Below are 24237 nucleotides of genomic sequence, written 5' to 3' on the forward strand. Positions count from 1 at the left end.
TAAAAGAGTAAAACACTACACCATTATTCCCGTACGTTGTTCGGCATGTACTTCATACATTCCTTTGATATTCTCGTTGATAATGTAACATAACCTAAGACGAGTGTTGTCAATACAAGTATAATTGAGTCCGTAAAAAGATAATCTTTCCTCCCACCATTTTACTACAATTTCCATTACTGCGCATGCGCGTTAGTACAAATTCATGGACTTTATCATAGTCAAGTAGTAGAAGAAAAGACTATTCGTTGCAGACTTAACTATGTATCAGATTGCTCGTTTTGATAATTTGTTTCGACCAAAATTTTTTATAACGACTGCATTTAAAGTTCAATTGAGAGAATTTAAATTAATTATAAAATAAAAAATTATTTTACTATAACTATAAAATTTTACATAGTGAATAGGAGATGTAGTTGTGAAATAACCTATTATATATTTTGTTTTTAAATCCAGTATCACATTATTTGATAACAAACAAGGTGATGTGTATACAGAGAGATGACATTGTCTATCTCTTTCTGTCCAGAGTTACCAACGGTCGCTCTCTGATTTGTATATAATTCCTATAGCAAATTACTAAACAGTACCGAAAAATCACACTGAAAAGTGAAACAGCTGATTTTTCATTATCATTCTATAGTTTCGTCAATTATCGATAGAACGACCTATTTTACTCGCGCCACACGACGCTCGAATATTGAACTTTGAACGCAGCAGTCATAAAAAAATAATTTCATTATTCTCAAACTTTCCATCTTTAACGAAAGAAAAAACAAACTTTTCTAAAACTAATCAAGCCTTTGAAAATATATGCGTGTTATTAAGTTATTTTTCTGTTCAATATCACGAGAAAAATTTATTCTTTTTCTCTGGCTACTGTTACGTAATATCTTTCGTTTCCAATGTTATCTATAGTCAAGAAGGTTTAAATATTTTTTACTTCATTTAATTAATTTCTTTTCTTATTTTTTTTTTTTAAGAAAGTTTTTTTAAGCTGAAAATTATTCAAGGGAAGACTGATAAGCTAGGTCTTAAAAGGTAGACTAAAGTAATTGTATTTTAAAAGTATTATATTCAGTCTTCTTTTCATCAGGAGTTAGTCCGAATTTATTAATATTTTATTGGAAGGTCTCAATTAACTAAAATAAAAGTTTATATTAAAATATGTTAATTTTAGAAAACGTGATAAAACTGATCCGTACATGAAGAAGAACTAAACCCAGAATTATTTCAATCAATAAAAAGTATACGTGTCACGTAAAACAAACTTTTTATTTATTGATGTAGTTTAGTAGAGCTTTAGTTTTACAAATAAATTTGAATCATACGAAATAATTAATTTACTGAAAATAAATTTTCTACGTTTTTATTTATGTGTAAACATTATTCTATAGAATTAAACTATTACACGTCATAACGATTTTTTCGCAAGTGGAATTTAGATAACGTATAAAATTATTGAAAAGTTTATTAGTAAACAAACTGAAATAAAAATTCTAGAAAAATAAACTGTACGTTTAGTCGTTTACCGAATAAGAAATATATATTAAAGTTTCACCAGCATTTAGTTTCAGTTGAGTTTCATCGGTGATTACAGGTAATTTTATCACGTCTTTTTTTTTCTTTCTTTCAAAGAATACTTTTAGTTAATGCAACTATTTTTTATTTTTTTTCTCGGAAAGTTCTTTACTTTCAACCAAAATCTACTATGATCGAAAAACGTTTCTAAGATTTTACTTAAAAGTATAAAGGAAGAGCACAGAACGAGAAAAAAATAAAAAAAGATGATGAACTGAGAGAAAGATAGAAAAGTAATAGGAAAAAGTGAGATGAGGTGAGGGAAAAATAAAATAAAAGCGAGAGTTTTCTGGGATTTATCGGTGTTAGACTTATTAACTCTTAAGTAAAGTTAACATTAATCTTGGGTAAACTTCGACAGATGAGTGTGGCCAGTTTCGAATCTTACTATCGACATTTTAATCCACCTTTCTATTTTCTAACATTTCATTTTACTTTATTTTTATCGCTAAAAATTCTTCTGTACTAATGTTTTTTATACATTTAATGAATTACTTCAGTTGAGTGAAGAACTTTATGTATCTATAATATATTGAATTTAACACAGTTATTGCACACCTCAACCGCGAAGCGAGGGTTGGGCTTTACTGTTAACCTGTCAAAGTCACGCGACTAACTCACATTTTAAATCGTGTTTAATATTTCAATATCGCATTAACACGTCATAAAAAGCACATTAAGACTAAGAAGAAACTCTACTTAATAAGTATGTTAATTACTTTCTTTAAGTTGAACAATGCATTTCGTACTGTTAAGAAATATTCCGAGTTAATTGAACGGATGTATAATTGCCTACGAGTTGAACGTGAGGGTGACCAACACGTGGATTGGGATGTTGTACCTTCCTCTGTGATGTGCATACTGTTTGTAACATACCTGGGCCTGAAAATTTGAAGTTTTGTCTCTGTTTGCAGGAAAACGGCGGGAAGAATGCACTAGTTTTTATTATTTGCTTTCTCATAACATTAAAGTACGACTTTCCTTCTGTTAAATAGGACAAGAGTTTGAATTTTCAGTACATCAGGTACACGGGAAAAATAGATAGGAGTGGTTACTGCACGGAGAAAAATTTATTGTGACCAGCGCGATACAGTATACTGACTGTCGCGATACTCGTTTTGCTATTTGGAGGATAGTGCGCGCATTGTTACGTATCGTGCTGACAGCAATACGGATCATGAATGGGACTAGAATGGATCACGAAGGTAGCTCTACAGATCGCTTCCTTCACGATACGCAAATCACTATCCAGTAGATCGTGTCAATCATAATATTTTTCTCCGTGTGTGCTACACAAGAATGATCGTAAAGTATGTAGGAACTGATCTTAGCACATTACTATTTCTCGGTATAATAGGAGTGGGTCGTTTCTACATACAACTGAGTACGATTCAGCATAGTAACCATTACTATGTTACGAATTATGTCTAAATACGACTGGTTATTGTGTTCACAGTCACCGTTCGCTTACCAGATAATACAGGTTCCTTTCAGCAGTAGATGTGTTACTATATAAAGTAGGTTTAGGCACTGTGTGAAGATGCGAAAGACGGACATTGAATCAAAAATCGAACTTTTGAAGTCATAAAGAAATGTTAACAACCCGAATTAGATGAAGCCTGCCTTCTTTATTGTTGGAATTGGAGGAGGATGTTGTGGAATTGGCGTTTATAGAGAATATACTGGATTGTTTAAATAAGGTTGATAAAAAATACAATATTGACACTTTATTGATGCAGAAACTAATAATAAATAGTACACTTTAATAGCAAAATAAACTTGAATAATGACAAAACTTAATGTCCTTATGAATGTCTATGTGTATACGGTATACTAAGTATGACCCGAATTGACCAATACGAGGCTTGGATAGACACTGACTCTATTCATAAAAGAGGTACAGAAAGTATCTAAGGGCTGTAAAGTTTCCTTTTTCTAGGTACACACTTTTTCGGAAACTGTATATATGTAACTGTGTGGGTGTCTTGATATAATGTAAGTGTATAATGTATGAGTATCGTTGTAATACACCAACATATATATTTATACTTTTTTTGTTTACTGAGTGATACTACTTTTCTGATTTCATATTCAATTGATCAAATAAATGAAAAGCATATTCTAATATTCAACATTCAGTATTTCACAGATTTTTTTTCATTAACTTAACTATTTTTGCCACTGGATAAGAGTTCGTGATATGTGTTTTTAGTTTTTCCAATTTTTTGTGCGATACAGACTATTCTTCATAGAATTCAATATCTGAACCAATAAAGTTGTCGATACTTTATGAGGTTTTTCTTTTTCAACGCCCTGACAAAAAATAATTTAGATTTTACCAACTGTAATTAGATTTATTGCACACCTCAAGCGCGAACGCGCTGTGTGTTACTTACGATCAAAATTATTTTTTCAACTAATTCACTCACGTTAAATCATCTCTACACTCTTCTAATTACAATAAATAAAATAGGGTTAATTTCGACCCGGTATTAAGTCGATTCATTAAGTTTATTTATTTTAAATAAATTATTTTAATCTAAAAATCATGTGCTGTCAAAATTATACCCTACACTACAAAATCGCGTTTAGCTCAAGTGACGTATTGCCATTTAAATACATTGTAGTCACTTTTTAAACACTTACAAATGTTTAGAAAGTGACTAACATATATTTAAAAGGCAATAAAATACTAAAGTGTTTTCAATTACTACTAGAGTGTTTTCAACACTCCGATTTACCGTGTATTTCGAGATACGGAAATTTTTTTTGTTTTAACTGATCGTTACGTGAATTACTTTATTGAGAACTGAAAAAATCTGACTCTGAGGTAAAGAGGGCCACCATTAAAACTTGACTGATGTATTAATTTAACTGAATTAATTAACTGAATAGAAAAAAAAAATTTCTCAGCGCACGAATTTTCTTGCAGTATACATTGAAAACAAAACTTTTCTTAGGACGAAAAAAAAATTCTTGGCTCAAAAAATTTTTACTTACTCTAAGGAAATTTATTCTTACTCCAAGAAATTTTTTGTTTTCATTTCATAGTACGAAAAATTTCTTGAGGCAAGTAAAAGTTTCTTGCACCAAGAAATTATTTTTTTCTGCACTGTTAGAAGTATTTATTTGATTTAAATAAATGCATTTATTTGAAACAGTTTTTCAGCCTTATTTGGTTGAAATGAAGCGTTATTAAGTATCAATAAACATAAGTTTGAGTCAAATAAATGTTATTCCAATCAAATATTTCATTTTGTCCAGCCAAATAATATCTTATTTAGCTGGAATAAGTATTTATTTGCCTCAAATATAGATTTATTAATAGTTAATAAATCTCATATTTGAGTGAACATCACCGCGATATTTGACTACAGCGCCACTTTCTGTTTATATTACCTTTTAGTACACTGTCTAGTCTAAGTCGTTCGTTACGTGTAATTTAATGCTGTTTTACAAATAAAAAAAAAATGCTGGATATTTTAAAGTCGTGGGACTTAGAAGAATTATACCCTACACTTAAAAAATTTTCCAAATCACTTTAAAAGAATTTATTAAACCACTAAAAGTTCACTCAACTTCGGATAGAATGAGTGTAATTGCTAGAAAAGATTTAATATAATATTTCATTTTCTCATATATTTTGTATAATGATTGTTACAATCAATTAAAATTAATTACTGTGTGTATTATTTACTTTAAAAAATTAAAATCAAATAGTACTGTAAATTGTGTGTCATAACCCTACTTAATTAGGTTCATTTGTTATTTCTTTCTATTCAAATAAGCCATTTATTAACTATTAATAAATGGCTTATTTGGCTCAAATAAATACTTCTATCATTTTTTAACACTAAAATAAAATTCACCAAAAATATGACGTCTCGTTTCGACCCGCTTTCCCCCACATTAATCACCATTAATTGAAATCTACTAAATTTAAATAAAAATTATATTTATGCAGATCTTAATGATATAGATATACGTAGATCTAATTAATTTTTTTCTCGGGTAGTTAAAAGAGTTTGGTCGGCTTGACATCTATTTCTATTGTTCGTTAAGTACAACAAAGAAATAAGAAAAAGTTTAAATGTAGGCGTAATCAGAGTGGAGTTACGTACCTGCAAAAGGTGCGAAGAACTGGTGCTTGCAATTACAGCAGTACCTGAGAATCCAATTTTACACAAGACTCATTTATATGGTATGCTTGGCTTCCTTCTCGTTTTCCTTGTCTGCCAATTTTTTTTTTTTTTTTTTTCTATACGTTATTTTCTTCTGTTAAAGAAGAGATATTTACATAATTTGTCTTCACGAAAAATTTCATAATACTTGTGCTATATATCAAATATGTCCAAACATTGTATGACTATCGTTACTGTTTTTTGTTTTTTCTTTCCATTTTACAAAATGTGTGCATAAAATAAAAAAAAACAGTTTCTGGTACGTCTTAAGCTTGAAAATTAATACTTGTAAGACGAATTTTCGTTGAAATAACAATTTTAAAAGAAATATGGGTTCAAATCAATAACATGGTAAATACTTCGGATTTCCAAAGCAGATGTTCCTAATAAGAAGTATGTACACAAATAATACATTTATCAAGTTTGTAGCATACCTCAAGCTCAGGTGTACTTTTATTTTTATTCATTTATTTATTTATTTATTAGCAGTCTTAGAGCTTAGCTCCTTTTGACCAGAGATCAAGTGAAAAATTACGGAACAACATTCAAGTATAGTAGGAATTATTACTCTGTAAGAAAAGCGGTGTTGAAATGAACTCAGACCGGTGTAACGGTGCTAATTAGCCGTGATATTCAACAGGTGTTAAGACGGTGTCACTTTTATTAAGCTGAACAAATTGCATCAATTTTTGATCACTTATCAAATCAAATATTTAAGAACAGTATATTAATTATTTCCAATGTATTTCTGATGTTTTCCATGAGGTAACTGATTTGAAGATAATAAATTAACTATTGATAATTTTATTTCATTTTTCCCGGTGATTTAATTCGCAACGAGACTTGAATCATAAAAATCTGTTTCCCATATTTTATACAGCAACGTTAACATGTCATTGCGGACGAATACTTTTTAGATTTCTCCATAAATTGGTAAATCCGCCATGTCATTGGTTTTGAAACAATGAAAAATTTTCTTTTCGTATTTAAAATACAATCGGCTTTTGATACTTCAAAAATAAAATTACTTTTTTTTAACAACGCTTATTAGTCCCAGAAAAATTTTATCTCTCATATACAAAATCCTGTGTGACAACAAAGGTCTCACAATTTTTATCACGAAAAAATTGTAGTTGCTACAGTAGCTGTAGTTAAGGTTACTACAAGTTGGAGTAAAGAAATGCCTACTCCAACTTGGAACAATATCACGTTCCCTAACGTTTCATCCGCAGACGTTAAATCCGCGACGTTGTAAATCGGTAATGTGCCCTTGTTTCAAGGGTTTCGTGTGTGGGTAATTACAATAGTATGTTAACAAACCTACGCTTGCAATGATACTAGAAAAATTAAATGAGTAAATAAAGTAAATAAATTATTATACAGTCGCGGATTTGATGTCTACGGGCAAACATTCGTGATACCATAATCTCAACCACACGTGTAATGACATCAGTACTATTTATGTAGTATCTTTTATTACATATTAGAGTACTCGCTACTACAAATGTTTTACTACAATATTGTGGTTAGAAGAAGTAAGGGATAGTAATAGATCAGATTATTGTAGATACAGCTACCTGATTAAACATCTCTTTCATGTTCAACCAAATGTTTATAATTTATAAGGTTTATTACGAAATTTGGCAAACGTTTCTGACGTCCTCATTTCTGGCGGCAGGGAGTTCCAAAAGTTACGGTTAGATATAATAAATGACTTCTGATAAGCAGATGTACCTGCAAATATAGTGTGCTCTATTGTTTCATCCCAACGATTAGTGATATTTCTGACCATTTCGCTGACATGAAACCGTATCTACACAGTTAGAAATATTGTGTATTTGTGTTAAAAAATTATTTGGGTAATTTTTTGTGTTGATTTTTAACACAGAAATCTGTCAATTCAACACAAACCGTTTGTGTTATTTTACTTTAACAGATTTTTTATGTTAAATGATTGGAAAATCTAGAATGTAACACATTTCTTGAGTTATTCGAAAATTAACACAACATTTGTGTTATTTGACTAAACGTTTCCACGCGATTTTTCATTACTATAACCAAGCAAAGCATTGTAGCAGCATTGAATGCAGGGAAATTTGAATTATAATTTATTTAGAATTAAATCTATACATTTACAATTAAATTTCGATAACTTTCATACTTTTTTGACCTGGTTCAATTGTTCGCTAAATTGACATAAGTTCTACTAAGGGTAGATCAGTATACTTGAGTTGGTTAGGTTATGTGCTTATGTTTATTAGTTGATTTTAACACGAAAAATGTGTTAAATTTACATAAATGTTCTGTTAAATGTTCACAAATTTTCTATCAAAAGAACAGATTTTATGTGTTCAATTTTATTTAACATAAAATTTGTGTTAAAGATCAACACAAACGCAATGTGTTGAATTAACACAAAATTTCTAACTGTGTATATTTTATGTCATTCACTGAAATGTTAAAATAAGCCAATTAATCTAAAAACAAGACTAAGGAACAAGTCTAATAGTATTTCAAGTCGTTTTATTATATTGGCCAGTTCGAAAAGTTACTTTGTTGTATGTTCATAATATATTTACTGTATGTACGGCTGTACGTTTACACGATCACTGAAGAAAAGACGCAACGAATTGACTCAACTCTCTCTTTTTAATTTTCACTATGTCACTTTTCCTCAAATTTGAAGTTTTTCAATTTTCATTATGATATGAGCGTTGAAGGTGTGTACTTTTGGATTTTCTGAACTGTGTTTTTCTTTCTTGGTTAGTATGTGTACAATATATCTATCTAGATTTTTAATATGATCCATGGCCGCTTCAATTTTACAATAGCAGTTACCGTAGTACCGAGGTCAACAAGACCAGAAAGAGAAATTGTAAGCGGGTGTTTGGCAGACAAGCAGTTGGCAATAGTATGAGTGCCGTTGCAGGTTGAAAATGAGGATGAAATGGAGAATAGCACAGAAAACGTTCATAAAGGCAGATTCTCAAACACGTGCCTTACATACTAAATTTTCGCGTTCGATTAAACCCACGATCTGTTTTATAGTAAACCTAGCACTGGTGACGTTTACGTACGTGAGCTGGAAAATCTTTAAGTATGGTATAAAAGAACATCTCCTTATCTTTTATTTTCACATGAGCACTTGAGAACTCAAAAAAATATTTTTTATATAATACAAAGAGGTCATTTTCATGTTGCTTTATAATTATCGTTTTATAAAGCTGATTTTAAGTGCGAATACCTTTTGGGTATTTATTCATAACAGATTTTTTTTATGATTTTCACAAATTATCTTCACTGAATCGTCAAAAATGAAATGTAAATATTTTATTAATCAACAAACGTATAGTGATTACAAATAAATTATTCTATCACGATTCACAAGTTTTATATATTTTATACACCAAGATCTAACAACACAGGTGTTGAAAAACAATAAATGAAACACAATATGAAATCGGTAAGTATTCTTTTGAATTATTAATGACTCCAACAAAAGAACCCGGGCATAAATTAGTATCCCTTAGAAAAATACAAAATATGTGTTTTACCTAATAGAAATTATCTATACATTCTATAGAATACCTTGAGTGAAGTTTTAAATTAGAAATACCATCAACAATTAATTTAATCCTGTCCATATTCTCTTAAAGTGAATTATTGAAAATTACCCGGGAAAAAAATTTAGATCTATTCAGATCAAATTAGATCTGATGTTTCAGATCTGAACAGATCTGCATTTTGGCAGATCTGTTTAGATCAAATCAGATCTACTCTGATCTGGGTCGAGTATAAATTATGATCAAATTTGATCTGAGCTGATCTTATTTGATCAGAACAGATCTAAATTTTTTTTCCCGGGTAGTGAATATTCTCTATTTTGCAATGAAAAGTTTACTACTATTTACAATAAGCGGTATGATTTGCATTATGAATAAGTGAATATTTAATATTAGCTAGTGAATTCCATGAATTCATTTTTGGAGAGAATACTCAATTATCAAAAACAAGTACTCATAGTTTTTTGAATTGTGTAGTTTAATTTTGTCAATGTACGCGGAAAAATTTAAACTTGACTGGTTACTGTCCAGTACACGACTGGGTCGTATTCTTCATGTGCTCATAGTAAAAGTTCATGTTTAGTCTAGGGCAGCACACAAATGCCAGTACCGGCATTAGTTGTGTGCGGAGGTTTCTAATTCATGTGCGCACACGAATGAGTAATGTTCTGCACACGACTCAATCTGATGTGTCACTGTAACCACTCATGTGTTGCCTACAACTTTATAGTGTTCGACACGATATCTTCTTTTGTGCTGTACATGAATCGTATCTTTGGAAATAAAAGTTTAATTTGAAACATGTAGTTCGTGTGCAGCGCAAGAGTAATTATCGTGTCGAACACTATCTAGCCATGGACAGCACATGAATGGTTTCTGTGCTAAACAATAACCGCTACTGTGACATACGATAATCGCTCGTGTGCAGAACACTAATCAGTATTTTTCAAACACGGCTGATGCTGGTGCTACCATTTTCGTGTTGCATCAGACAGTACAGTTCTAAAAATAAACTGTTACTGTGAGCACATGATTTAGTCGTAAGCTCCACCATTTTGTTTTGTTCACTACTTAGTCTCATTTTGGACAATAACTAGTTATGTTTTAATTTTTTCTCACCTCCGGGCGGAAAGTGCAACTTTCGTCCCGCTGTGCAAAACGAAGTTGCCGCTTTCCGCCTCCGTCGAGGAGAAAAATAGTATACACTCCTCGGGAAGTAAATAAGAAAGCCTCAGATCACATGTTTGTTGACCTCGGCTTCGCCTCGGCCAACAATTACATGTGATCTGAGACATTTCTTACTTTACTTCCCTAGGTGTGTAATATACTATTTCATGTAGAGTAACTTTCACATCATTGATATAGAAAAATTTTACACTAAATCGTTCATGTCACACCAGGAACCGAACATTTTTTTCAGTATTTGGCATTTAGGATCATGAGTGGTTTATTTACAGCCGAATTCCATTAACTCGGACAGTTAGTCTACAAAGGAGCGGAAATTTCCCGGAAATTCCGACTTATCGAATGCCCCTTCTTAAAGAGTAAACTACGGCGCATGCGCTCTTACATCTACATGTATGATGCATATATAAATATACACAGGCGCATAGAAATGTATAGCATCGGGTGGGAGACAGTTTAGTTCGTAGTGGGGGTCAAGACTGAAAAGAAGCTCCGAGGTAATGGAATCCGGCTTGATGGGATTCGACTGTAATAACCAAATATTAACGATAAAATACTACAATACATTATCGTCACTGAAACATTATATGATCTAAAACAGCCAATCAGATTTTTACGATAAAAAGAATATCTCTGTTAATGTCAGCAGTTTTTATGCACTAATAGGGTACAGGTACCATTTTTGGCCACTTTAGGGCCAGTTTTGGACACTTGGAAAATTCAAATAAAATAATCTGTAAAAGACCCAATAACATAACCAATTTTTTGAATATGTGTAAAGATCCTTCTATTCCACTATTCAAATGAAAATTTTATTTTACACTTTTTTATTAATTAAAATGAAGGATTCAATGTCCAAAAATAGAGCAGTGGCCACAAATGGTACCTCTACCCTATCTTGACGAAAGAAAAAAATTAACGAAACAGTAGAAAATATTTTTATGCATTACAGGAAATAATCCCATAACTATAGTGCTCGTTCCCTTGATGCATAGAAATAATTCCAATAAATATATATAGATACATAGGAATACATACATCATGAAAACGTTTCTTATGTTCATGGTTCTGTTCTCCATAATGTATAAAGGCTGTTTCCATTTGTCTATAGGGACAATTTCTAAATTAGTATGGGATTAAATCCCTCAAGCGCATAAAATCTGTTCCTATAATGTGTTCTCCGCGTACTGTTATACGCCATTGCATAAATGGATTATTGGAATGTAAATAATTTACACATAAAAAGTGCAAAATAAAAACATTATATTAACAAAAAGTTTTCATTGTATAAATTATGATAAAAAACGTTTTAGTAATTTTCCAAACACAATACATTAGCATTAAAAGCTGGTTATTAAAAAAAGTTTTCCGTTAATTTAAAATTGCAAAATAAACATGTACCCTTGTATGTTTACAAGTATTTAAAAAATATAAACATAGAATGTGTAAGGTCTGCAATACATTTGTGGTTTCATAAATATGAGAGGTTACTTTAAAAATGCGAACATGAAGTGAGAGATTGTAGGAATAAAAGAAACAACAAAACGGTTTTCCTTTAGGTAAGAGCACAAATTTACTGTCAAAAGTTTTCTCATTTTTCGTTCACTTTTTTAGTCCAAAGAAACTTTACTCGAAATGTATTGAAGAAAATCAATCACCCTCAAGCGATATAGTTCCCCTATTTTGATCGCTGTTTTTCTTGTTCGTTTTACTCTTTATCGGTTAAATAATGAATTACCTGTCAAATGTCACTATATTTAACCTCATCACCTACAAAATTTAATGATAGTTGACATTAAGTTATATCTCATTTAACTTTTTTCTTTCTTAACGCAATCAAGCCAGTAATAGCAAACTTGTGACGATACTTTATGAAGAGTTGAGCATGCCTAGGAAGAACTTGTTGCAACTTGAGGTGAAGTCGACGTCCAGTCAAAGGGATCTTATCCATGAATGGCTCTGATAGTTTAGAGATAGTAACACTGACACAAGTAGATTATGGTGACATGTGTCAACTACATATGTTGACGCATATCCTAACATGACAGAGTATATCGACGAGACGTCAGTATGTATGAGTTTAAACAGGAAAGCGTTCTTGCATACATATCATTACTTTGGTAGCTCCAAGTGGCTTGAACGACTCGACCCTTTGGTCCAGACCTCAATTTTGAGGCTACACAAATGCGTGCATACATGTAACCTAAGCGGGAAAGCTCTTGTCCAGTCTCGTATACTCTCGGTTCGTTAACACGTCACGGTTTCAGGATGTTGCGCATGTTTATCTTTCAGCTATCGCTGTAGATGATACTATCATTTTACCTAATCTCAACGATTATTATTGCAGATACCAGCTGCAGTAGATTTACATTACTTTATTTCTAATGCCTTCAGATAGAATCTATTTAGCCTGTTATTACGATGGTACTTACTTTACTATATCAGTATGACCTTATTTCTTGTTACCGCTAGCTTTCAAGGTTCGTTATGAAAGCTTTCGATAGTCTTACGTATGACAGGCATCACGCCGATGCATTAACTACAGGAGCTTCAATTTTCTCGCTACTTAGGCATCGTAAGGCGACGGGAAATTCGCTTCAAGATAACTTTCCACGTCATGAACATTATCAACTAATGCAATTTTAACGTAATGGGGTTCGTTATAGAAATTAGCAAAGTAACAAATTATATTTTTATTTTTTAGCATCATCGAATTAAAGTTAAAGGTGTCTATCAAATTATGTAGCGTAAATGTATCATTTACATCTTTTCCTGTATGATGTTTTTTAGAAAAGTGTGTTTATCAAAAAATAAACAAGTTTAAGATTCCGTCAATGATGGTAACTCAAGTTTTCGATGCTCTATTAATTTATAATTGAATTTAAAAGATTAGTATTCAAAAAATAATGAATTGTTTAGAAAATAAAGTCAAGTGAGTACACGGAGAAAAAAAAAGTAACCATTGCTGCGCAGAACAGTAATCCAGTCAATGAGCGTGTTTGGGCGAAAGATTAGGTATAGTAAAAGTATATTTTACTATACTTATATTAATTCAATTGACTGGATTACTGTTCTGCGCAGTAATAGTTACTGTTCTTCTCTCTCCGTGTACAAGGTTAATTTGAGTTTGTTTTGTTCAAAATCGAAAAATTTTGTATTGTCATGACATTATAAAAAGAGCAAAGGAAAAATTACAGTTTTTAGTGCAAAAAAAAGAGCCCTCGTATAAAAAAACTTCAAGTGTTATAGCTTACACTGTAATAATCGTGACTATTTCTTGTAAGAAAGTAATTACAATTATAGATACCAAATTTTACACTTTCTAATGTATTTTTATTTGAATGAAACTTTATTATGAATGAACCGCTATTAAGGACTGAAAAAAGTCTTGTATGAAACTGTAATAATGCTACGTCTCAGAAATAATGGAATTTTTGGTTTCAAAGTAAGGGAACTTGTCCTTAAATTTGCTGGTATTTGGAACTGTAATTTTTCTACTATTCTTTTCTCCATGAAACAATACGCTGTTAAAATAGAAAACCGATGGATGATTTTGAACATCACCATTATTAATATGATCTTTAAAAACATATATACTGAAAAATCTTCGTTTTCCATTTTCCGGTTTATGTACGCTGACGGCCAGAAAAGAGACGTAAAAAAAATTTGCGATACAATATTTTGTAACAGGCTGCATTTGAAACAGAAGTTTAATTCATTCTTTTCTATAAATTTCGTGTAAAATGTACATCATTTATTGTTTTTGACAGACAGTAATGTTTATAATAGAAATTTCATTATTTAGTGAAACTAATCTTTTTTTTTAAGATATGAATCTATCAATGTTGAGATTATATTGTATTAAGATTATTAGAGTAAAGTAACTTTTGATTTAGATTATGAAATTACATTAAGATGACACTTTTTGATTGATAAACTTTACTTAAAACCTTACTGAGTGTACATTTCATCGAACTAGAGCATATTTGCCGATGATTTATTAGATAAAATTTTAGTAGTGAAAAGAAAAACGCTCCTGTTATATACAAAAAACTACTAGCCTAAAATGAAACAGAATGTTTTGAATATTATTTTGATGTCTTGTTTAGTTTCAACTTTCCTTAGGTTATATACGAAAATTTCTTCTAGTAGAAATAACCAATACTAAAAAAAATACTTTTTTTTTTTATTGAAAATATATTAGTGATTATAAACTAGCAAATACCATACTGTAAATTATCGATATTGATACCAATTATTTTTTGAATTTCAGATATGTCTTATAAGCCACGTCATCCAGTAATTGAGGGTAAGTTTATAATTATTATACATATTTATATTATACTAGAAGTGTTATGTCGTTTAGAGTCTCCATAAATTTATGACACAATATTTTATGCTAAAGAATGCGAATTTCATGACAAAAAAAAACGTGGAATGTCAAGCAAAACAACCCCTGGAAGTAAAACAGCATCTCAAAATATTTAATAAAATTTATAATTCACGTCATAATATATATGTTTTTTCAATGAAAAAATTTTCTAGAGGATTCACATTGAATAAAATTAAAAAATAAACATCAAAATATTGTTTCTCACTGAAAAATTATTGTAAAGTTATGCAACTGAAATGCTTTTATGACAAGATAATATGCTTTACTAATTTAAAAACATATTTTTTTTATGCAAAATTCGCATTACTGAAATTTCAGTCAGTTAGAATATTTTAAACTTCTTGAAGTGACAAATGAAAATTTAAAAACAAAAAGTTATATTGCTTCGGTCCGATTTTTGAAATTCGGCATATCGATACTGCCATTCTAATACGTCGTATCCCACAAAATTTGACATTTTCACTTTTCTTGAAAAATGGAATCATTGTAACAATGTGTAGCTTATGTCAAAATTTTAGAGGTCAAATTGTTTATTTAGTATTTTTAAATAAATATTCTAATATGTCGTATCCCACATTCGTATAGGCTCAGTCACGCTTAACATTTTCAATTTTAAGTTAATTTTAAGGAAGCAATTAACGACATAAGTAAGAAGGTAATTATGCATAATTTTTTACTCTTCTTACAGCATATAATTCAAAATTATTTATTCACTACAAATGCCTGTATTTTATGAAAAACACGAAAATAAATTTGTAGGTTATACCAATGTAAACATAATACAAATAATTTTCTTTGCTGACCGTAAAACGTTTTTATCATCTCCTGAAAAATTTCCCGAATGTGGGATACGACGTATTAGAATGGCAGTATCGATATACAATATCTTAGATATTCTATAGTTAAGTGTATATTAATAGTAGTGTATTCACATTAAGACAGTTATAACCTCCAAATCACATTTTGATCTTGTTCTTATGTAATATTCAAAATTTTAATGGAATTTTGTTTTCTTTGTTAAATTTCTAAAAATTCCTATTTTTATTGTTTTATTTTCCGAACAACCCTGCTTAAAAAATCCGATAGATTCTTATAGCTGTATGTGTAAGGCCCTATACTTAACTATAGCACTTCTCATAGAACTCATTCATTCTTATAAAATCTCTATCGGAATATATGAGAAACTATTGGATTCTATGAAATTTTCTAAACAGGGAAGTAAATATAAAAACGACTAATTAATTCAGAAATAACAATCCAGTGCAGAACCGAACTATAGTTGCTTGTAGTCTACGATTAATTTGAGCATGCGCAAAAACTAATACAATATTATTATCACTGTAATAATAAACCTATACCAAATGCGTGAAAATATTTCAACATCAATAGTGATATTGCAGCGTCACGATTTTTATCTGTGCAATTTCCTATTCATAAATTATACTCCTACAAACATTAAGTTGAAGTATGTGCTGTAAAAATTTTGTTGTATTTTTCTAAAAACTATTTTACCGTGTACTGAACTCTACATCATGAAAGTTCAATTGATAGTTTTAACGATTTTACCTATTTTGCTTGGTATACTTGGTTAATGAAAGGCTATAAGACTTTCTATATAGTTGAGATATTATCAGCAACAGTACTCTGCCAAAGTGATATACTATTTTCATGATTTCGTCGTTGTTTTATGGAAGGCTCGCGTGTTAGTTGTTTTAACTTATGCCTACGGTCATCCGCCATTCTGCTTTAGTGTTGGTCACGGAAAAGGGTCCTTTTATTTCATTCACATGTAGCTTTAGTACTATCTTCACTACATCAAATATAAAGTTCTTGTGATTGTTTCTAGACTATCTTTAGTAAAAGTAAATCATCATGAAAATTATTTGAGATTGTGAGTCACGATACTTAAACTATTATAACAAGGAGCATTAAGTTTTAAAGTGATATACCTTTTTATGTACGTATCCATTTCATGTGACCTTACAAAACAATTGGTTCAATGAACACATAACTTTTGTTTGCGTTAGTAAAAAAATTTAACTGAAACTGAAAGTGATGATAAAATAAATTAGGTTGAAGTGATAAAATAGGTAACGATCAAGAAGACTGATTTGACGAGGATATAAAAAAAAACACGAGAATAATTTTCTTGAGAAACCGTGATATGATGTTATTGCTTGAAGATATATTTTTTTAATTTTTGGTTCCTGTTAGCATAAAGCTCTATTTTACAAGCCATGTAAATTATTTAATGAAAGCGTAAAAAATGCCGAACTTCTTTCTTATAATTTTTTCAAACGCGATTTATATCGTTAACTGTTTTCTAATCGGACACAGAATTATCAAACTTTAAGACTTTCTGAGTTATTATAAATTGTAATTTATATATTCTGTTGGATCCGATTTGCTGTGAACGCTCATCCTATTAACTTTTGTTTCGTTCTAAAAATTGAATACATCATTAATCATTAGACGATTTCCAATATAGTTCATATGAAAATTTCGATTGTCAATCAGACAGTGATTTTATGATCCAGTTTTTGACAAATAGTCTAAATAACTTAGTTCAATCAACATTTATAGAACAAATGACTTACTGAGATACTATTTATATAGATCAATGTATTAATGAAATGAATATTCATTTAGAAAACACTGAAATGAGAAAAGTAAGCAAATGAACACGAAATATTATTCAATTTTATACTATTATTTATTTTACTCTAAAAAAAAAAAAAAAAAAAAAAAAACATACAATAATGAACAAGTTTCAACATATTTATATATTTCACTTCGTTAACCAATTTGGAAACATAACTGAATTTAAATGAAGTTTACAAAGATAAATTTCATAAAAACAATATTCTGCAGTGACATTCGAACAATTTTAGAGAAAAAAATCATGGAACAATGAAATATTACAAAAAATATTTTTATTTCTGCTAAATAATCCTTCAAATAATTTTTTCGTGGTAAAATATTCAAATGAAAAATACAATACATAAATATTCAAAGAGAAAAAATTAATTCTATAATAATTAAATGAAAAAATTGTAATTTGTATATGTATGTATATGTCTGAGGATTTTCATATCAAGAAAAAAGTATGTTTCTCAATTATGACATGTTTTAATAATAATACTTCAAAAATACTTAATAGTATTAAGAAAGTTAACTTTTTTTTGTAGAAAGAGAACTTGAATTATCAGAGCTGCGTCACATTTAAAAATTGAAGAACAAAATAGAATAAAATGTAATAAAACTTTTAAAGATAAACTTCTTTGCTTCAACTTCAAACTTGAAACATTTATGTTCATATTTTTATCTCATTATAACTGCGTGCAGTTCACTTGTAACCCGGGTTTGTAACGAGATTGTATTTGGACTAATTGGTTTGTCTTCAAATTCTTATGAAAATTTAAAGCCTCTTTTCATCTAAAGACGATCGAAAACAGACTAATAAAAATAATTGGCAGTAAAAGTCTGATTTTGGTTCCGACGGAAACAAAAGAAGACAATATATTATGAAAAAAAAGTATGATTTGGATCTCGAAGCGACCAAAACCAGACTAAAAATTATTGAAAACAAGTCTAAATATAGAATAGTACAGGCTAAACTCGATCAAATTTCACATGTCAATTCAATACGAGTAAACCCGGGTCAAAAAATTAGATCTGTTTCAAAATAAATGATAAATTCAAATAATTTTTCTTTAATTTAAGTTTATAAATCGTATTTATTTTATATAGGAATTTAATCTGTTTCTGTCCGTACTGATCACTATCCAGGCCAATATCAGACTTATTTTCGTATGATATTTAGTCTGTTTCAAATCGCGTTTAGACTAAAAACAGTCTTTTTTATTATAATTATTGATCTATGTTCAATTGTTTTTAAGGAAAAAAACAGACTTTATTTGCTATAATTGTTAGTTTGTTTTTAATCACTTTTAGATCAAAAACAGGACTTTTTATAAATATCAATAATAATAATAATAATCTAGATGTATAAATTTATTTTAACATTCTTTGTATTTGAAACATGCTAATGCGCTTCCGTAATGCACAAGAATTTTGATGTTTTCTAATGCCAAAATATTTTCGATTTTATCCAGTAAATAAGAAAAATTTCTTGACATTTCAAGAGATATTTTATCACTTTTATTCAATGCTATAAATACTCAGTCAAGACAACTAAAAATAAAGTTGTCAAACTTTTATTAATTGCCGACATTTTTAAATAAAAGATACTAAATAAATAGTAAACAAAACATAATCAATTCTGTAACTTAAAATTTTTTTTATAAATATTGTCCATAAATAAAAATTTTATAAGTCCATGATTTAATCTAGTTTTATCTGCCCGTAACGCAATTGTTTTTTAAAACAACAGGTCGAAAACAGCTTAAAATTTCTGTAAAAGATCAAAAACAGATCAAATAGTCCAATTAGATTAAAATCAGATCAAATTTTTCGGTCCGGGTAGATCAAAAACAGACTAAAATTTTTATAGAAGTTCAATAATAGACCAAGTAGTCTAAATACAGTACAGTTAGACTAAAATCAGATCAAATTTTTCGACCCGGGAACTTTTGAGTATTTGTATAACCATTATTTGGAATTTTTTCACTACAACTTATTAATTCTACTTCACAATACATTTTTTTAAAAGTGATAACATAAAATTATCGAGTTGTGTGCTTTTGTTCATTACGTGCAAAAGTACTATTAATTATGTACTAGTTTTTTACAGTAATATATCGTATTATACTTTCTAAGCATTAATAAATTATAAAATTGCACTTCTGAAGTTTATTTTTTAGGATAAGCTTTTCTTGTCCAACTTTGTATCTATAATACATTTAACCCAGTAAACTTTTTAGAATTTTAGCAACACACAACTTTTTCGAAGTACAAAGTTTATAATTATATATTGATAGCCAAGTACAAGTCTCTGACCCGAGTTGAGTTGGCGGTCAATAGTAGTTTTATTTTAGTTTCACTGTTAATGGTGTACATTATTACTTTGAAACATGAGGTAAATCTAAAAACATTAATAGATTATGCATTAAATTTTACAGTTTTATGATTAATTTGCATATTACTTGAGTTTTTAAAGTTCACATCAATTTAGTAGGTGAGTTTAATAGAAATTCAACTATTCTGGCTGCCAGATGAAATTTTATGAGTTATCTTTAGAAAAATTGTAAATTTAAAAGTCAACTGTTCAAACACTGAACATAAATAAGCACACAGAAAAAAAGGTTTTCTTGGCACAAAAATTTTTTACTCGCCCCAAGAAAATCTTTGCATTATGAATTGAAAACAGAAATTTTCTTACAGCGAGAATGGATTTTCTCAGAGCAAAATAAAACTTTTTGAGTCAATAAATTTTTTCTCGTCCCAAGAAAATTTTTGTGTTCAATTTATAATACTAAAAAATTCTTGCGCCCAGAAATTCTTTTCTTCTGTGCAGACGTCAACTACTAAATTAATATCCTCTAAATAATCCGGAAAATTGTTTATTTTTACTTTTTAAAACGCGGCATTTTTTTCATGTCGACTAGAATTAAAGAAGCTTTATACTAGTGAGATACGTGGCTTTATAGTGGTCACTCTAGAGTTTTAAATTTTTTTCTTTTTACCCCATGTTTTCATTTGCTAAAAAGCTAACCTGTACTGTTGTATAATCTTTATAGGATACCACCCGAAACATAGTAACGATTTGACTGCTCAATTTGACCAAAACAAAAAAATGTTTCTAAAGGATTGACTACAATAGTCGATACGTGATGGCATACGGAGTTATTTCCCCTAGTAGCTAGTATATATAGCTTTTATCGGCGTAAAAACATTTTAGTCAATTGTTGCATACGTTAAACTATTGAATTTGTTTTTTTTTTTTTTTTGGTTACTTCCTCAGTTCTGTGAAAATGGGAATGCGAGAACCGGGGGCTATGAATCAGATATATATATATATGATTTAAAAAGGATTTGAAGTATGTGAAAAGTTGTCTGCAAAAACTAAATGGCGTGACAATGTTAAGCTTAGTGAAAAAGGAAAACTCTTTGCTTAGTAAAACTGAGTAAGTTACGAAAAAAATCTGGAAAACGGTTGACCCTACAGAACAGTCCTTACAACTTTCCAGCTCAAAAAGAACTCAAAAACTTTATTATTTATACGTGTTCGAGCATGAATATTTGACACAATGGTTGAAAAATGGTTCATCTCTTGTTTAACTAAGAAATTTAATGAATTCATAACTAATTAATTTTTTTTTAAATATATGAATTTAGACAATCATCAAAAATGGTTGCTTACATGAAAAATTAAGTAAGTTTTCATTGAAATCCGACCACAAAATTCTAAAATATTCAAAGAAGAAACAGCAACTTTCAAAAGTTTTCTATTTACACAGCTGAAATTTTGTGTTCTTGTGTATAAAAATTCAATGGTTAAATATTTTGTGTCAATTATTTGACACCATCAAGAGTAAATTTAACTAAAGTTGAATGTGCTATCTGATCTCAACTAGTTTTAAACCTTTACTATTGACACAAGTATACTGTGTTAAGTTAACACAAAAAATTGAATGTATCATTTGGGATATGTGTTTTGTGTTAAATTTAATACAAATTTTTCAACTGTGTATAGAAGTGATTCTTGCGGCAATTGAGAATGACATCAAAAACAAAAATATGAAATTATTCTTGGAACATTTGAACATTGATTAGATTTTACAATCTAATGGTAAAACAGTTTTCAAATTATAAAAAAAAAAATAGTATATTACACACCAAGGGAGAAAAGTAGGACATTTCATTCCGTGTGTGTATTTGCTTACTCGACTTGAAGGCGATTGTGTACACAATTTTTCATCAGATCCGTACCCGATAGTTTAAAATTTTGCTTTGGTTCGTAGGAAGAATGGCACATGCGCTATTTTTAATCATTCGTTTTCTCACTAAAGAAAAGAACGACTTTCTTCCCTCTAAACAGGGCAGGAATTTAAACTTTTGGTGCAGGTATGGTAAAAAAATTTTGTATTTGAGTATTTCAATATCTACTTAAGTACATTATTGTCATAATATCTTTCTAAGGCCTTAAAATATCGATATTTAATAAAAATTTGATTTTTAAGAATCTGACTTTAAACAAGAACTTACCAATTTTATAGAAGTTTTCAATTTTCTCAGCAGAAAATTCAAAGAAAATGAAATTAAATTTTATTAAAAATATTTTTCATACAAAGTGTAAGCCTGGTATAATGAACTGTTGGAAAATATATGAACGTAAATTGAAAGAAACGTAAGGATTGAAAAAAGCGAGCACCAGATAAAGTCGATTGTATAAAATAAAATGAACTCGCAAAACAATACCATTACAGTATTACTAATAAAAGTTGAAAAAAAGATAAAGACAAAAGTAGATATTGTGTTTAGTAAACCCTGGAAAGCCGCTCAGAAAAAGCAAGTCTTGAATATTTTATAATGTACAAGAAATACTAAAGGTGAAAATTTATTGCCGAACTATAAAATATTTATGAATTTAGTAGTTTTTTATTTGATTTTACGTGTCCTTGGAAAATACAATGATCCATTTTATATTTTTTATATTTATTCCATCTGATTATTATTTTTATCACAGATATACTGTTCATTTTTCATGAACAAATAATATTATATTTATAATAAACGCTATTATTTTTTATAATCAATTTCTTAGTAAGTTATTATAAACATTTTAGAAAATTGAATCATCGCTGAAGGAAAAGTTTCGCATGACGTTTTTTTAAGTATTTTTATATTAATATCTCATATATTTTCACCGTTAAAATGCAGCAATACTAAGTTGAAAATTCAATAACAACTTATTGAGAAAGGAGCGTTAGTATCTTTTTAATACTATAAAGAGGAATTAGTCTTTTATAACAAAAAGTTTTATGACGTCCGACTGTAGTTGGAAATTCAATGTAAAAGTACTTTTCCGCTTGAATTAAATTTTAATGACTACCGTCAACTTATTTTTATTTTTTATACTCACAAAAGAAAAGTAATGTCTAAAGTATGATCAACAATTTAAGTTAATACAATAAAGAAGATCGAGGCGAGATCATATGCTTCAAGGAAAAAATATATATAAATACAAATGAGGCCATAGTTAAACAGAACAGTTTTTTTTTTGATTTTATCATCAGCCATGAATTTTTTTTTAATCGCCTTTACGTGCAGAAAAAATATGGTCGATTTTTATCCAAATTGATTATGTCAGTCATAAGAGATAATTTTCTTTCTATATTTTTGAATATTTTTTTTTTGTTAACCCTCGTTCCGTTTACATTGATATTAAAATTTAATAAGCAATCGAAAGTGTGGGGGAATGAAATATATAATAAAAAGTCACTCTATAATATTCGAGGCATAATATTTTCGTCACTAATTCAACAAATCGATACTGCCATTCTAATACGTCGTATCCCACATTCGGAAAATTTTTTTCAGGAGATGATAAAAACGTTTCACGGTCGGCAAAGAAAATTATTTGTCTCATGTTTACGTTGGTGTAACCTATAAATTTATTTTCATGTTTTTCATAAAATACAGGCATTTGTAGTGAATAAATAATTTCGAATTATACTGAAACTGAAGTACCGAACGTTGCTGCCCAACGAAAAATTTTGTCTTCTTACGTCGTCCCTAAGAATCCCTGAAAGTTACAGAGGGCACACGGAACTCGAAGTGATAGCTTTGAATTTTTTTCCGCGAAAATCGCGATATAGCATAAGTTTATGGTGGTTATGGGGTCGTTCCGGCAGACGGATTCTTATGGTGATTTTTTTCTACACTTCTTATGTCTCCCCTAAGAATTCCTGAAAGTTACAGAGGGCACACGAAATTCAAAGTGATAGCTTTGAATTTTTTTCCACAAAAATCGCGATATAGCATGAGTTTATGGTGGTTATGGGGGTGTTTTCATCAATGCGCTACCCTGGTGATAAACATTTATGCTTTTTAGACCAATTATATGAAATTCTAGGAGGGGATAATTTTTATTTTTTATTTAAAAAAAAAAGTTTTTTTCGTTGGGCAGCAATGTTCGATACTTTAGATTCATGAATTATATACTGTAAGAAAAGTCAAAAATTATGCATAATTACCTTTTTACTGATGTCGTTAATTGCTTGCTTAAAATTAACTTAAAATTGAAAATGTTAACCGTGACTAAACCTATGCGAATGTGGGATACGACATATTAGAATATTTATTTCAAAATACTAAATAAACAATTTGACCCCGAAAATTTGGACATAAGCTGCACATTGTTACAATGATT

General features: G+C 29.5%; 1 protein-coding gene across 11 annotated transcripts in view; it reads left to right on the forward strand.

Moving 5' to 3' along the window:
* Nucleotides 1-24237, forward strand: part of LOC130672312 (agrin-like) — a 448227-nt gene that overhangs the window by 215418 nt on the left and 208572 nt on the right. For all 11 annotated transcript variants that reach the window (XM_057476817.1, XM_057476818.1, XM_057476815.1 and 8 more), the window contains one exon: nucleotides 14784-14819. In XM_057476817.1, the coding sequence (XP_057332800.1) occupies nucleotides 14784-14819 (36 nt within the window). The remainder of the gene's footprint in view (nucleotides 1-14783; nucleotides 14820-24237) is intronic.

This window comes from Microplitis mediator, chromosome 7 (genome assembly GCF_029852145.1).
Source record: "Microplitis mediator isolate UGA2020A chromosome 7, iyMicMedi2.1, whole genome shotgun sequence".
NCBI classification, from domain to species: Eukaryota; Metazoa; Arthropoda; class Insecta; order Hymenoptera; family Braconidae; genus Microplitis; species Microplitis mediator.